At 41.9% G+C, this 16,807-nt stretch overlaps 1 protein-coding gene across 1 annotated transcript; it reads left to right on the top strand.

The window, feature by feature from the left end:
• Window positions 1-6,958: 6,958 nt before the first annotated feature.
• Window positions 6,959-16,279, top strand: slc16a1a (solute carrier family 16 member 1a). The gene is made up of 5 exons (XM_041955053.1): window positions 6,959-7,156; window positions 11,453-11,722; window positions 14,073-14,216; window positions 14,410-15,183; window positions 15,294-16,279. The coding sequence occupies exons 2-5, from the start codon at window positions 11,506-11,508 to the stop codon at window positions 15,527-15,529; spliced, it is 1,371 nt and encodes a 456-aa protein (XP_041810987.1). The 5' UTR covers window positions 6,959-7,156; window positions 11,453-11,505; the 3' UTR covers window positions 15,530-16,279.
• Window positions 16,280-16,807: the final 528 nt, after the last annotated feature.

Genomic DNA, 16,807 nt, shown 5'->3' with positions numbered 1-16,807 from the left:
TCGTTTCGTATGACATCAGTATGGCTGCAACTAGCAATTACTGTCATTAAAGGGTAACCTAGCAATTATTTTCAATCATTTAGGCCACAAACACCTTGTTTTTTCCATCCAACAGTCTAACACACAAACATATTCATTTTACAGTCATGCAAAAAAGAAAAAGCAGGAAACACTTGAGAAGCTGGAATCAGCAAATGTCTGCTTGATAAATACTACAAGACTAAATTATTGTTCTGTATTTAGCAATTAATTAATCAAGTTCAGCTCTAGTACCCTCCAACAAGTCCTGCAGCTAAGTTAAATTCATAAGTAAGTAAGTAATACAAGTTCAATTCAACAAAGATTTTCCCCCTTTTTCTGCTATTTTTCTACCTCTAAACTAATCTCTGTCCACCCCAGAACTCATTCAGGCAGAAAATACTTCCTGTACATCCGACTCACAACTGATAAATGCTTCTGTCCTGATCAAAGCCACAAATATGAAGAAGCAAACATGAAAAAAGGAGAACGAGGGAAAAGATCACACAAAAGCCGAAAAGAACACAAAAAGATTAATTACATTAGAGATATCACATAACCGCTTTGTAGTATGCATCAGAATTACCGCCGTGGGACAATATACACAAAGACTACAGAGATAGAATTTATAACTACAGCATAAATAATTGGTCGATCAATGGATAAGTCAGTCACAGCTGGATATTTAGAACTCCTTTAAAAACAGAAATGAAAAAAAGCCAGACATTCCCGAGTTCTCGCTCCTGAGAGGAAAGTAAGGCTGTGGCAGCGAACTCCCTGAACATACTGAATCAAACAAGGGTGTGTTTTATTGCTTATGAGCTCAACTTTTTGTTTGTTGGAGGGGGAGCGTGTTAAGAAATGATATAACGCTAGAATGTCGATAATTTCAGTGCAGTTTAAAAAGGAAGCAAAACTTAAAAGGGACTTTGTTGCCCTCTCCCACTTGTTACACCATGGGCCATCCATTACTGCGGCCCTCACATAATTTCCTAACATGCTTCTTTATCAAACAATGGGACCCCCGCGATGACGGAACGTGCCTCAACGTAGGTATTTTATCTGTTTACGCAGGAAGCCGCCCTGCTGTGTTTGATGTGTTACAAATCTCAGCTAGGCTATAATAACTCATCTTAACTTTTTTTTTCTCTCCAGACAAATCTTTGTACTATGTGTGGGGTGTGTGATTTTATTTATTTATTTTTTCAGATTAGATTAGATCCCCATAGGAAAATTGGGTTGTTTTAGCTGCAGGAGATCAGCTATAGATAAGACTGGAGCAGAAACAGGATATCGAGGATAGTACAACAATAACCACAACAAAAGAACATACTGAATATAAAAGAGCTAGTAACTAAACAAAGATACATTGTTTTTGTTGCAGATTTAAGTGGGGAAGAGGGCATTGTTCTTCATGTCAGTATGTGGGGTTCATCATTTGCATTTGTCTGTATCAAGTTCATTTTGTAAAAAAAAATGCTGACGACTTTCTCTTTGCCTACATGCAGCGCTGCATAGCAGTTAAGGTACAGGCACAGAGAATCCGGCGAGGATGCACCTGAATGCACCAGACCACTGAACGCTACAGGGAGCGAGTGAGTCACTTACAGGCGGCGCTTGGTTTTGGCTCGCCCATTTTCCAACATGGCGGCTGGGTCACAACCTTTCTCATATTGCAGCCACACAGTGGCTGTGGTGGTAAAATGTGTTTCTGAAAACATTTGAGGTGAGAAATAAACAACGCCGTTACTGAATCTTGATTCATGTTTTATCAACACTGCCTAGTTTGACAGTTTGATTTGATTTTCACGAGCCCCGTGCGTCATGCTCGCCGGACTCATTTGCATACAGTTCAAAACAAGTTGTGATTATGCTAATTCAGATGTGGCGATTGGTCCATCAACTCGCCATGCCGTGTCCATCATGCACTGCGTGGCCAAGTCACCTGCTCTCCATAGAGAATTAATAGGATCTGTCGACTTGACAATGCATTTGTTAGACCTCAATGATACAAACAGTGTGTTTTAGTGAGAAACACTGAGGGTCAGGATGACTTCAGCTCCACAGGGCACCCTAAATTTGAAAATTTCTGTTCCATTGTAAGATTAACATAGGCTACTTTATCGCGATATTTCTATCTTCCATTCATAAAAACGGTAGCAGCCCCAATCTGCTTTGGAAAACTTTGCGAACACAGAAGAGCAACATAATAACGGAGGAGAGAATCAGCGTCGGGCTGCACGTGCCCTCAGTTCAGCACAACTTGTAGTGGGCCGAGGCCGAAGCCTTCATGGCGAGTATTGTGTTGTATAGCCGGATATCAGTCAGCACAAAGGAGTGCTTGAAGTGCTCCTTAGGAAAGAGCACATACACTCATCCACACATACAGAGTGTGTGTGTTTGTGTGTGTGTGTGTGTGCGCGTGCGTGTGCACGTTTGATGGAAGGGGAAGAGGCTTGTAAACAAACAAAAGATCAAAACAAAGCTCTTGTGACTGAGGCATTTAACAGAAACCTCTGAAGAGTTGTAGTTTCCGATCCTTTCACTGGCCGCCTTTTGTGGAGCCCATGTGTGTGTACCACCGCGTACCATGTGTGTCCCGAAATCTGTGTGATAACATTGAAATGTGCTCTGACGTGTAATAAAGCACTCGAATACTCGCAAACACTGCTTAATAAGTTGATAAAACGCCTGTGTGCTCGATGCAGAAGTGCAGGCACAGCTCTGTGCGCTGCTCGCATTAGGATGCACAGTGTGTTAAACCACACAACACAGTACAAATTACAAAGATTAAATAGTGTAATGGCATTAATGCACTCAGGTGTATCTGGAAAATAACCAAGTGTTGTAGCTGCTGTAATTATTATCCAGGATGCACCCACTAAATGTTGACACTGTTTGGCTGTTACGATGCATCACCAGGTTAATTTTAAAGCTGCCACGGACACCAGCTTTTTAATCTTAACATGAAGTTTGAAGTTGGAAGATGAGAAGAAGTAGCGAGGAAGCAGCTCTGATAAGCCGACTGCACTCAGCCCACTCAGCACGTGCGCGTGCCAGCTTCACTGTGTGCATATTGAGCTTTGCCAAGCGATAATGCTGTTGGTTATGCAGGGTATGGAAGCATCGGCTATATTAGCTGGAACTGAATTAATTAACTGGATCGTTTTAACTACAGGATCATGGATGCACGTTGATTTGATTGATTTATTCAGTATAAAAACACCCACAAGGTTGCTCTGCTGCATCGTTATTTCAATCATTTTTAAACACATTGTAGTCATTTTTTAGGCAGTTCTGTGTAGTTTTTACCTGTTGGAGGGCTCATCTGAAGCTCAGCCCGTTGTCACTGCCCCAAAGTGATCAAGAAATCAATAAATTCAGGTTTAAATTGTGCATAAGTTGTTCATAATGCTTGTCTCTGAGCTAAAGTAAACACACAAACTGGATTAGCTATTTTTGCAAACTGCATAAGAATCTACTTATGGGGCAACCAGCCAGCATTTTCAGATATTTCCTTAAATCAGGAAATATGTAAACAAGACCTCACAAAGCAGGTCATTGCAAACTTTTAGTGCTTGGCAGTTTTCAATCAATTTGTGCTTAAAAAGTCGGGTTAGTTTCCAGCCATAGTTCTGCAGCTGACTCAGAGATAAAACAGACTTCAACTTGAGGGTAAAAAAAAAAAAAAAGTGCATTGTATCCCACTGTGATGAGTGTATTGCCTCGAGTCTCAAGGATCTAATAAGTGCGTTATATCCTTTAGTAAGCCATTTAAGAGACTAATGTCCCCGGAGCTGCTCTCCTGAGCAAATGATGCATTGCCGTCGAAGTCAGCGCTGGACAGACCTTCAGTCACTTTCAGGCTCAGTGTCTCAGTGAATCTGTTGTCTGGCCTCGTTCCACAGCGTAGAAAATGTCTGCCAAAAACAGCTTTTCTGTCCTGAGTGGAGCAGAAGCGCACAGGGTTTATGCGGACGTGTGTTTGAGCTGGAAGTGCAGTATAGCCTTTTTTTTCTGTACGTTGTACTAGATGAACACTCTTGTCACTGCAGCCACCGTACAGAAGAGATGCTTTTCTGCTTGTATGTGTGAGCTAATTGGCTTTTGCAACATTGTGCCCTCACCCTGACCCTCATGAAGACCCCGTCGTCTCTCGGTTCAGCAAGCCAGGATTTACTCCACTTTCATCTGTTCCACCTTGCCCGGGCAAAAGGTAATTCCCACTGACTTTTGACCTGTGGGTGTCAATTCTATGAGCCACGGTGCAATTATGTCCAGTACGGTCGACGCTGGATAGGGCAATGTTTATTTGGCTCCTGGTTACGCTGCTGGTGTTGTTTTCGGAAAATAACCAACTTCACGAGACACGTCGGGCTCTTATTGTACGGCACACTGGATTTATTTTGAGGTGCATGCTGTACACTTGATGAGGTGTTGTATACAGTACAGTGATGCATTGCGTTTGAGAACAAGGCGACTCCTTGGAAAATCAGTCACAGTAATGAACAAAGAGCACTGGTGGTGCGTGTTGACTGAGAATGTCCTAGTTTGACTGAGTACGTATAGTCACTTTACTGCAGCCTATTATACTGTATAGGAGCTGCGTTTCACATAGCTTAGCTAATCAATTTTAATCCCTCTGACAATTCTATAAGGTCATTTTAAAGCAGTGCTTCCTAACCACCGAGCTGCAGCCTGTTTGCTGCCTGCAGAAAGGACATATCATGAATTATGATTATTTACTCATCTCTCCACGTGATGCCCACGACAAGAAGATACTGATTTTAATCTGATTTTTAATACATCATCAGTACATGAAGTCATCCGTCTGTCATCACTCACTTCAATCTGCGTGTGCTGCTTCCCTCATTCTAGCAACCGGGCAGATAACAGGAGTAAACAGCACCAAGTGTCCACAGCCAGCGTGGTGGGTCTTTTGAGTTGAATGCTTACATCAGCATGTTAAAACTGTAAATGGTCTCGCCTCTTCATGTCTGACCAGCTCATTATACCTTCCCGCGGCCCATCCCGTGCCCATCCCGTGCCCTCCGCTCTCAGAATCCCGGACTCCTGTCAGTTCCCAGAGTTAAAAAGGAGTCAGCTGGCTGCAGGGCCTTTTCCTATCGTGGCCCTTTTCTCTGGAATAATCTCCCTGCTGACATCAGACAATCTGGCTCTGCTGAGGCCTTCAAATTGAAGCCTCATCTTTTTCGCCTTTACTTTCAATTAGTGCTTATCCTTCGATACCTCGGGCCTTTCACCTGCTACCACTATCCTTCCGGCTGGTCGGTCTCAGTCTCAGTGAATCTGTTAACTTTAGTGCTTATAATCCTTTTTCGTCCTCTTCCCTCTCTCTCTCTTGCTCCTTCTCTACCCATCTCTCCCCATAGTTTCTCCTCTCTTCACTCTCTGCAGGACCATCAGCCATCCTGGGACCTCTCTCTCCTGGCTGTTGGTGGCTCATCCAGATGTCTGGATCTAGATCACTGTCCCCCAGGAGATTCCTCTCCTCTTCTCTCCCTCTCTCCCAATTTGCATGCTATCTCTCTCGCCCTCCGTGTGATTGTTTGTCTCTCCTGTCTCCATCTATCGCATGTCTGCTCACCCTGCGAGAGGGATCCCTTTTCTGTTGCGCTTTCGGAGGTTTCCCCAATTTCTCCCACTCAGAGGGTTTTTGGGGAGTTTTTCCTTATCTGAATCAAGGGTCTAATGACAGAGGGTGTCGTGTGCTGTGCAGATTGTAACGCCCCTTGAGGCAAATTGTGATTTGTGATACACTGCAAAAACTCGGCGCTCAAAAACAAGTAACAGAACAGGAACTTTTCACTCACCGAGAAGTAAAAACATCTGTTCCCAAAGACCCACAGTTATCTCAAAAATAGTGCAGCCAAGCAGAACAAGTACATTTGTCTGGATAATAGACAATAGTTGTTGAGATATTTAAGTTTGGACTGACCAACTGACTGACATCGGCTTCCCTGGAGCAGAGCTGCTTGCATGGCTTAAAAATCAGAAAGATGCCGTCAGAGACTTTGCAAAAAGTGTCTGTGTTTCGAATTTTCAAGCATTTATTCAGTGTTTGTGGGAAGTTGGAGATTGCATGAATACGTGTGTGGGTGTGTGTGTGTGTGTGTGTTTCCACTCTTCACACTCTGCACTTGTGAATAAAAGTCAGCCCAGGAGAAAACAGTGAATTATGTGGGGTGGTGCTCCACTGCATCCTCTGTTTGAAAAGCAATAAAAGTCCTTATTGGAGTGGAAAAAATGAGGGGAACAACATGAAACAACCTAACAAAGAAAAATAATGTTTCAAGGTTGTCAAGAATTTGAAGGCCTTTTGCAAGTACACACTGCTTCATTACCCTCCTGTACTCAGGCCTTTCCTTTCCCAAGCCCTGATACACACTCATTAATAGCCCCTCTGGGAGTTTGGGAGAAAGGCTCAACCAGATCTGACCCCTGAAGTGTTCAAAAAGCTTTCTTTCGGGTGGCTGGGGTCAACAATGTCTGTTGTTTAAGTAAACCGGATTTCTTACATAGCTGCACCATCCAGTATTCAGTTGAATAGCACTGATAAATCAGCTAATGCAGGAAATCAGAGTCTTAGAAAGCATCTTATCTCCTGGAGTGCAGACATTATTTGATATCCTCTTAGGTCACACATGCTATAGACCCTTTCAGTCAATTACTCCAACTGTGTGTGAGCTCAGCACATGACAGAGGGGTGGAGAAAGCATTGAGTGGGCACGGCACAGAGCCTCCCACAGCCAATAAGAACTTGACTGACCTCAACATTTAGCACCATAGTGTCCAGATCGTCCAGCTGTTTGATGTGGGCACTGAATGAACTCAACTTCTCAGCCTCACTCCGGTCACTGGAAACAGATGAAGTCTGAGGTCGAGGTGCCACAGGCAACTCTTGGACTGTCACAGCGGATCGAGACCCACAGATCACTTCTGGGGTGTCTGTGAAACATATGCAGCGATTTCTTTTTTTTATTTTTTACTTTTGCATTTCATACATATTCAGAGACGCTCAGTCCCCTTCAATGATGTCTGCAGTGTGTTAACGTGCCTCCGAGACTGCTGTTTATCTGCAGAGCTCATCTGGCCCCGCTCGAGAGCTCCTGCCAAGGTAAGAGGCTTGACACACACACTGCACATTTAACACTTGCCAGACATCACTTAAAAAATAATTACTTGCATAAGTGGTCTATTTTCAGCTGGTTGTTCATGAAAGATGTATTGCTTCATCAGCGTAATAACAATACTTATTATGTGAGTGTGCAGTTTTCCCGAGCAAATGTTTAGTGTGGCTCTCATTTATAATTAATCAGACAAATTCGCCAGATTTGATAATAATCACTTCACAAACCAAGCCAAGGGCTGTCAGTAAGTGACACGTGTTTGTCAAACCAATTCCAAGGAAAATTCAGTTTTGCGTCCTTTAAGCAGTGGCACCAAATCCTGCTGTGTGGCTTTGAGAGTCCTCTGCTGAGCCCACCCTGCTTTCTGCAGCTATGTGTGTTGTCAAGTGGCACTTCCAGGCCGCCCACTTTGAATGCTTTATTTAGACCTTTACCGTGTGAGGGGGTTAGCGCTGATGCCTCGTCCCATTTGTCTGCTTATTTCGTTCTCCCATACCTGGCTTAAATGCATCAACTCTGCAGCTGTCTCTGAATTGTTTGATACGTTCCTCTCCGTTTTAGAGCCAAGCAATCAATCCTTAGCCTGAAATTATCCATTTATTCATTATTTTGGCGGTTTTGCCATTTTATCTGGAGTCCTGTCTGCATTCCTCCATTCATCATCTGATGTCGACCACTGAATTTTTCATTCTTTAAAAATACAGACAATGCTGTCTCTGCTGCCAGTGAAGACCATTTCCCCAGCATACTGTCCTATTTGAGAGGCCGTCTGGTGGATGTGTGGTGACTATTTCCAGACAGTGAAAATCTTTCAACTGACCTTTCCTGCAATTGTGCAGACCTTCGGTTTTCAGAGGGGATAACGTGACGAGTGTGCAGAGACATCCGATGCGTCTATTCATCAAAAGTATGAGCAATTTAGTAAATGTCACAATAAACCGCCACATGACCAAATAATTCTAAGGCGTGAGAAACATGCATATTGAAACTGGAAGGAACAAATGAAGAAGAACAAAGCGATTGCTGGAAATAGTTCAACATGTTTGGAAAAATGCTAATTTGCTGTCTTTTTCAGTGGAACACAGAGGGCCACATCCAAAATACTGTTTCAGCTCGTAACGCCCCCTAAAACTTCAATGTGTCATCTTTACATTCCTGTATATGTACAGATTTAACAAATACATGTTAATTATTGTTGTTGTAGCTCATACTTTTTAATTCAGGAGACAGGTAGGCTAGTTGTTTTCCCCTGTCTCCTGTCTTTATGCTAAGCTAGGCTAACGACACCAGCTCCGTAATAACACACAGATTGATGTCGAGCTTTTCCCCTCATTCCTTTAAAGTAGCCTTTGTGACTTCCAGGGTTAAACCTTTCCCTGAACAGTGGTCTGAAGGTTTCTAACATGCTGTCGTTTGGTTTATCTGACAAATCACCAAAAGTCCCCCTCAAGTCAAAAATGTGTTTTTCTTCTTGTTCCTACACTTAAATGTTTGAGCTTCACCGTGCAGCGTGATGTATGTGCAGCTTGACACCAGAAGGCTGTTTTCACGTTCACTGCTGAAAGAAATTTTCTAATAATAATAATTGATCATCCGATTTTTAGAGGTTGGCCTACAAGCATGATTTGTGACATCACAAACAGTTTGGAAGCCAGTCCTGGTCCAATGTTCAGCGTGCACAAGCACTGAAGCCTCCAATGCACATACACAGAGGAAGGATTTACAGTGAAATAGGAGACATCTGTATTCATATATTCTTGAATTTTTAATGAGGAAGAAGGAGTAGATGACATTTAAAGGATTTTAATGTACTGATTTTTTTTTTCTTTTCCTGCAGAAACCATGCCAGACACACATTAGATGATTTTTATGTTTGGTTTTATACATGTGTGAAGGGGATCTGAAAATAATGAGCAGGCACACATGTTATGTGTTAACTGTTACTAACAATTCCACCTCGTCCTGATGATGGTGTTAAAGCTTTAAACTGCAGACACGCCTGTTTGAAGTAGTGTAATCTTCATTACATGCTTGCAAAGCCGTGATCATCCAATGTGAAATATGTTCAGTACATGTAGTATATAAAACACACAGCACTTAATGCTCAAGTATGTTAGCTTTATATATAATCTATGTGGAAGTTTGATTTGTTGCACCCAAGTGCTTTGCAAGCAGTTATTCCAAAGGACCCTAAATATCTGTATGAGTAAATAAGAGACACAAGTTCTTATTTCACCTCCATTCCTGATTGCATCTGTAGAATAATGCAGGAGGCACATTTACAGCTGTATAGCAGCAGCTAAAATCCCAGCTCAATAACAAAAGTTCTTTAAAGCATTAAATATTCACTACTCGCTGCACACAACTGGCTTATCCAATAAGTTTTCAGAGCACTAAACCAATTCATCAACCACATCAAGTCCTCCTTGGCTGAAAAACACTATATCATCACCCACTCCTGAGCATATAGCCCTGAGCTATTGAGCAGTGCGAATTCAACCTGTGTTCACGGCACTGATCGATGTTTTCTCTGGGTAGTCTCCCCTGTGTAAACAATACAGTAAGTTGTTTGACTCTGCAGATGGACTCTTATTCATCACCTCTAAAGTGAGACTGTGGGAGATCAGCAGGTGGGAGCTCAGTGAATACATGCAGAGAGCAGCTCAGAGCAAAGCCGGGCAAAAATCTTCCCTTAAACTCGTGTTGAGTTAGGGAAATATTGTTTGACAAATCTGATCACTTTCCAAATACACGTAAGGTATCAGCACAGAAGAGGGACTCAGAGGTCAGTATACAGAGCACGTACTGGATGCTGCACACGTTGATGATGAATTTATACAGTGGAACGAGGAAGAGGCCCACTGCCAGCAGGGAGTAAGAAGGCCAGTTCGATCAGTTAGTACTGAAGGTGAGACACACGAGAGAAAACAGAGGTCAGAGGGCACGAGAAAGGTGGGAAGAGACAAAGATCGATGTTGTCCGACAGCAATCAACATAGATCTCTTCTACATAGGAGGGCAAGTAGTTCTCAAAAGATTCACAAGATTTGACAGGCACTCACTGGGGGTTATTGACAGAAAAGCAAAGAAATGTATAATGAAAGGATGAGAATGGCTACACTTCTGCAGAAGCTATTTGTTATTCTTTGTATTCATTCTCCGTCATTGTCTGCTTGATGTGAACGCAGTGTTTTTATGAAAGCGGCTCTGAACAGTTTTCCATCAAATTTGCAAATGAAAGCCTTCAGCAACAGTTCAACTGGTGTGCATCAACTTCCCACATCCATGGTTATTGTAAAATACTTTTTTTTTTTCTTAAACTTACTGTACATAGGATACCTTCTTCTTCTTTTTTAATTTTTGAAATTCTTTTTGTAGTTTGCACAGTTGTAGTTTATTGCTCCTTTTGTTCTTATTTGCACCTTTATTGTTCTTTTTCTTCCTATTGTTCTTATTTGCACCCTTATTCTTCTTATTTTGCACCTTTATTTGCTGTTTGCGCCCCCCTTGTGTGTTCTGAAGAGCTTCTGTAAGAGTGAATTTCTCCATTGTGAGATTAATAAAGTCTTATCTAATTTAATCTAAAATACTATGAAACACAACATATATATCATGAAAGGAGGAACTTCACAGTTATAAGGCAAAACATTTGTATAAAGTAAACTATGCCTCAATAAATACATGAATTCGCGAGCACCTTAACAACCCAGGTGTTAAAAGAGGAACTAAAGGAAAAGGAAAATGGAGCTGTGAAAGTCACATCTGAATTACGTGTAGGCATGCAGACAATTAGAGCTTCCGTTATTTCACCAAGCAAACAGCAGAAATAACAACATTGACAAACTTTGTGCACTGTTAATGATCGAGATGGAGACGGAAGTGGGAAAACCTTTTAGATGTCGATGCGACATACCTTGCGCTCATCGTCAGCTTCCTGCCTCGACACGTCTTGCAGCCACTTTTCAGAGTAAAGTCTTTTCTGCTGCTTGGGTTTGATGTTTCTTTGTAGGTGGCAGAACGCCAAACTAGCCGATTACATCAGCTGTTCTTTGGACGTCTCTCTCTCTGTAGGTTACTTCATTGGGTCAAACGTGTTGAGCAGAAACATGTATAGATGAGTAATGTGTATTGATGACCAGTGGCAGTTACTGCCTGGTGTGTAAAGGGGCACTCGGAATCAAATAACAGTTTTTTAGTTAAACAGTAAACAGAAATCTGAGGAAATCTTTCAACACACACCAGCAATGAATCAAGTGATTTTCTTTGCTTTTTTCTTCTGAACAGGTCCTTGAATCTGCTTATCGTGTTGAAACTGCCGCGGTGTTTCGTGAGTGAAAATGGCGCCTGCCGTCGGTGGTCCTCAAGGCTACACGCCACCCGAAGGTGGCTGGGGATGGATGGTGGTGTGTGGGGCCTTCATCTCTATTGGTTTCTCCTATGCATTCCCCAAGTCCATCACTGTCTTCTTCAAAGAGATTGAGGCGATCTTCAATGTGACCAGCAGCCAGGTGTCCTGGATCTCCTCCATTATGTTAGCAGTCATGTACGGCGGAGGTGAGCTACGACCCAAAATGCAACCTGCCAGCATGGGTTTAGCACATCAATATAATTTATAGATTCAATTAATTTCTGGCTCTTTGCACAGCTGTGTAAGATTAATTCCTGGAGTGCTAAAAGCACTCACAGACTCACATCGTAGCATTTCAGCCTCGGTTTGTCCACAAACAGACCATAGATTCACTGACTTACAGCGCGGCTGAAATCAAACTCTCATCCTGAGATGAAACAAAACTGTAACTCCTCTACTGAAGTGTTGTTTATGACAGTGTAACATTATCCATCTCTGGAGCACATGAATGGGTCTTAGCCTCATTGTTTTCCCGTGTGCTTTGAGAGCGTGGGAGACCACTTCCTGCACTGATGAGAGATGCCGGGTGATGTCACACAGGCCCGGCCAGTCAGGTGATGATAAGGCTCTATTCAAGTGCGTGATATTCAACACTGAGAGAACAGAATTCAAAGGAGCGCTCATCGTCCCTCAAGACCGTCTGTTCTGACATCAAAACACTGCACTTCTCTTTGCTCTAACGTATGATCAACTAGGAAAGTGATGACTTAGGCGTCTTTTTTTAATCTCTGGAAAGTTTCGGGAAAGTTGCTTTAGTGTGCCAAACTGATGTGAAGTGCAACATATTACTCAATATAAAACAGCTTTGCATCAAATATTCTATTCTGACCTTTACCGCGTGTAAAATTAATTTGCAAGATCTGCAAGCAATTAAACAAGTGTATTTTTATGGCAGGCCAGCATTGCCTCCTTTGTATCGAACGCATTGTATATATTTAAACTAATCTTTACTGTGTGTTATATTTTTGCTACAAAACTTGTGTAAGAACAAGTTACCAACTGTCTGCTGAAAACTTAAACAGTATTACACGTCAAAGGAGAGAAAAACTTCACGTCCAAGTTAAGCCGTCATTACTGTACAACAGAAGCACTGTGTTCCCTATGAAGGAATCAATGTTGCCTGTGGTTCAGCAGCACATTCCCTGCAGTGGTTAAAAGGTCACCAAGTTGTACTGTGAGAACATGCGATTATTCTTAATCTTTCTTTCACTTTACATATCTTATTATTTCATATTTTTTTTGCAAATACCAGCGCACAAAGCTTCTGACCTTGTGCAGGTTGACCAAGTTTTGCCTCGCTGAAAAACTGAGATATGCAACTGCACGAACACGTTGTGATCCACGGTGGACTCAATATGTACGTTCAGGTGTAGCGTTGTTAATTAATGCAAATGTTTCCATGTAAATATACACAGATGAAAGCAAGCTATGCATGGTAAGTAAAAATTAGTGAGGAATGTTTGTCAGTGCTGTGAGTGGATGACAGCTGGGTCTGTTACCGTACGCGTTAAACATTCTGAGCACATCAGCAGGAGGAGTTCATTAACAACCTACTGTTGCGTACCTCTGTACTCTTTCAATTTTTGATTCATTACGTTCATAATATTCTACATTGGTTTGTCTCCAACCTTTTTATCCTAAGCAACTCTCTCTGCAAGGCGGAAGGAAAGAACTCATTGCTAGTGTGGATACTGCCTGCATTACAATTTAAAAACCCTTTGTCTTGCACCGTGCTGGCAAATGAGTCTGGACAACCTCTAAACAAAAACTGTCAGTTTCTATTTAGGTTCATTGGGTAGTGCAGGGATTTGGCAGGAAGGCAGAAGTGTCTTCCATGTGGGTCCTCATACTCATTTAGGCCGGTTGTTGTAAGCCATAGATGGAGATGGTGTTTTGTGACCTGAACCCTTCATGCATTTTTTGTCATTTGTTTACGAGTCTTGGTGATTTTCTTGGATTCTTGTTGATTCTAAGGTGCATGCATATTAATGCTGTCACCTCATTCTGTCAGTCTTTCTTTGGGGCACCAGGTTCTGAAATTGCATAAAATGTACCTCAAAAGACACCAGTGATTATTTAATATCATACACACATCACTTCAACCCTTCTTCAAAATACACACACTTATAGAGCCACCCATCTGACTGAGCTGAGGTACTTCCAATAATCATTTCAAATGTGTTTAGAGTCCATTTAAGGAGAATCCACAAACAAATTATTCCTCTGTCAATTTTTATGAATCCCCGAACCAAATAAATGCTTATTTCATTACGGCTTTCATGGTTTTTCTGACAGATCGCATTATTAATGGCATGAGAACACATCTACTGCAGTGCAGCACTGACAAAAATGATTGCAGAAGTTGTTTGAATTTGCTGAGCCACAGCTGTGGCACTGGAGCTCTCTGGTGGTTGAATAAAGAACTGTACATTCATGATGGGATAGAAATCACCATCTTTCAGCTGGTAACATGTGCATTGTTTTTTCACTCTTCAGGTCCTATCAGCAGCATCCTGGTCAATAAATATGGGAGTCGTCCTGTGATGATGGCAGGAGGATGTCTGTCTGGGTTGGGCCTTATTGCGGCCTCTTTCTGCAACTCTGTTCAAGCACTGTACTTTTGTATTGGTGTGGTGGGAGGTACCTAATTTAAACTTTCAGTATTTTAAGTTTGGTCATGAGTCATATTTTTTACTGCACACTGTTGCCATCTAGTGTTCTTCAAAAATACAAACATCATGAAACACATGAAATCCTTATTTTCCTACTCATATTTATTGACGTCACATATGGCAAATATACTTATACATTTGTTTTAAATTGATTCTTTCAGGTTTGGGATTGGCCTTCAACCTCAACCCTGCCCTCACTATGATTGGAAAGTATTTCTACATGAAGCGACCTATTGCCAATGGTATTGCGATGGCTGGCAGCCCTGTCTTTCTCTCCACCCTTGCTCCCATTAACACCTGGCTCTTTGAGCAGTTTGGCTGGAGAGGAAGTTTCATGATCCTCGGTGGCCTTCTCTTCAATTGCTGCGTCGCTGGTTCCCTCATGCGACCTATAGGACCAAAACCCAAACCTGCAGAGAAGACCACAGAGAGGAGGACTGTAGCGCAAATGATCAACAGCTTCATCGACCTCTCTTTGTTCAAGCACCGCGGCTTTTTGCTCTACATTATGGGCAATATTATCATGTTTTTCGGGCTCTTTGCACCACTGGTGTTCCTCAGTAATTATGCAAAGAGTAAAGAAATCCCCAAAGAGAAGGCAGCTTTTCTACTGTCTGTGCTGGCTTTTGTTGACATGTTTGCCCGGCCTGCAATGGGCATTGTCGCTAACACCAAGTTTGTCCGGCCCAGAATACAGTACTTCTTTGCTGCCTCTGTGCTGTACAATGGCGTTTGCCACGTTCTAGCACCAATATCAGTAGACTACAAAGGCTTTGTGATTTACGCCATCTTCTTTGGGTTTGCTTTTGGCTGGCTGAGCTCAGTGCTGTTTGAGACTTTGATGGACCTGGTGGGAGCCCAGCGCTTCTCCAGTGCTGTTGGGCTGGTCACTATTGTGGAGTGTGGTCCTGTATTGTTGGGGCCCCCTTTGCTTGGTGAGTACTTCACTGTCACAAACTTTCATTCATTTCTGTGTAGTTTTCCACAGCTCACTGCTGACGGTCACTAACAATTATGCAATGCCACTTTGTCTTTTTCTTCGCAGGGAAGTTCAAAGACGTCTATCATGACTACAAGTACACGTACCAGGGCTGTGGGATCCTCCTCATTGTCTCCAGCGTCTTCCTGTTTGCAGGGATGGGACTCAACTACCGACTGCTGGACAAGGAGAAAAAAGAGGAGGAGAGGAGGGCCAGGGTGGGAGGTAGAGAACAAAAGTCCAACAGGGACAATGCTGCCAAGGAGGTGGCGGCAGCTGGGAACACAGAAGACACTGTCTAATATTCTGTACCACCTCAAGTTCGTCTGTGAGACACATATGTATGAAAACCAGATGCTTGAGTGAAACATTCTTCTGTTTGAGAAAGAATTGTTTTTAAAGACCACCGCAGAATTCATAGCTTCATAACCTCACTTGCAATTCCATATCAGATATTTACACACCATTAAATCCCTTTAATGAACAATCCACATAAAATACCTCTAATATGCTTTTAGGGACGGATACATGTGTTTGATTATTCAAGTTTGTTTTGTCTATTATGTCACTTACTTACATACTGATACGATATTATGGTATGTTTTAAAGCTCTAACTTCTTCTGCAGCACACCATTTCTAGTATTTTAACCTTCAAAAATATACCATCAGATAATTATTTTTTTCAATAGGGAATATGCTAATTGCGGCACTCTATTTCTTAAAAGCGACTGCAAACATTCTCTGTGAAAATGCGTAATTATAGTGTTCACCTCACTTTGCTTGCCTCAAACACATTCATTTAGGACTTTTTCCTGTTTACAGGGACCTGATAGCACTGTGCAGTTCTGGAAGGTTTGAAAGCGTCCTTGGTGCCATTATCACTTTGAATATTACGCAAATATATTCATACTAATTCTCGATTTCTCTTTTAAACATGTTTTGCTGGTCCATTTGTGATGATGGATGATGAGTATTAATAATTTTGAGTGCATTAAACCTTGTTGCATAGCTGTGTGTATTCACATGATGGGAAAATGTGCCACTGACTGCAAGTTACTGTATATGGAACATGTTTCAGAAAACCAAATAAACTGTCATTCGACAAGAAGCCAAAAGTCCACTGTATTCTATGTTTCTCAAAAATCTGGGGACTGTCCTATTTAGTCTGGTGTGCATGAACTGATGAAGCCTGCTCGGATGAGAGGCGAAACGTCTTCTAAGACAAACTGACGAGGTCCAGTTGCGAACGATTGAATGCCCTAAAGCCTGAAATCAGAAAAATGTAAGTTCTTTAGCGATGTACGAACTGTTTTTATCAAAAACTACACCAGGATCATGAAATTTATCCTTTTATTAAGTAAAATGGATGGAGGAAGTAAATTATTAGATCGACTATATTGTCTTTTGAGACACAGCTGAACTCATTTTATGAAATTGTGCTTTTGTCTTCTTATAACAGCCACCATAAAAAATACACACACAACACAAAGTAGGCTTAATAGAACCTTGGCTTGACAATAATAACCTCTGACATTATTTTCCCCTGGTTGAACATTGTAATCTTCTAATCAAAGCTGAT

The sequence above is a fragment of the Chelmon rostratus genome, chromosome 2, assembly GCF_017976325.1.
Source record: "Chelmon rostratus isolate fCheRos1 chromosome 2, fCheRos1.pri, whole genome shotgun sequence".
In the NCBI taxonomy this organism is placed as follows: domain Eukaryota; kingdom Metazoa; phylum Chordata; class Actinopteri; order Chaetodontiformes; family Chaetodontidae; genus Chelmon; species Chelmon rostratus.
Note: the sequence above shows the minus strand (reverse complement) of the source record. Positions and strands in the feature narration are given on the sequence as shown.

Coding starts and splice junctions, on each gene's coding strand:
- slc16a1a (XM_041955053.1), top strand. CDS start 11,506: ATGGCGCCTGCCGTCGGTGGTCCTCAAGGCTACACGCCACCCGAAGGT. Junction 14,217..14,409: donor TTGTATTGGTGTGGTGGGAG/GTACCTAATTTA, acceptor TGATTCTTTCAG/GTTTGGGATTGGCCTTCAAC. Junction 15,184..15,293: donor GTTGGGGCCCCCTTTGCTTG/GTGAGTACTTCA, acceptor TTTTCTTCGCAG/GGAAGTTCAAAGACGTCTAT.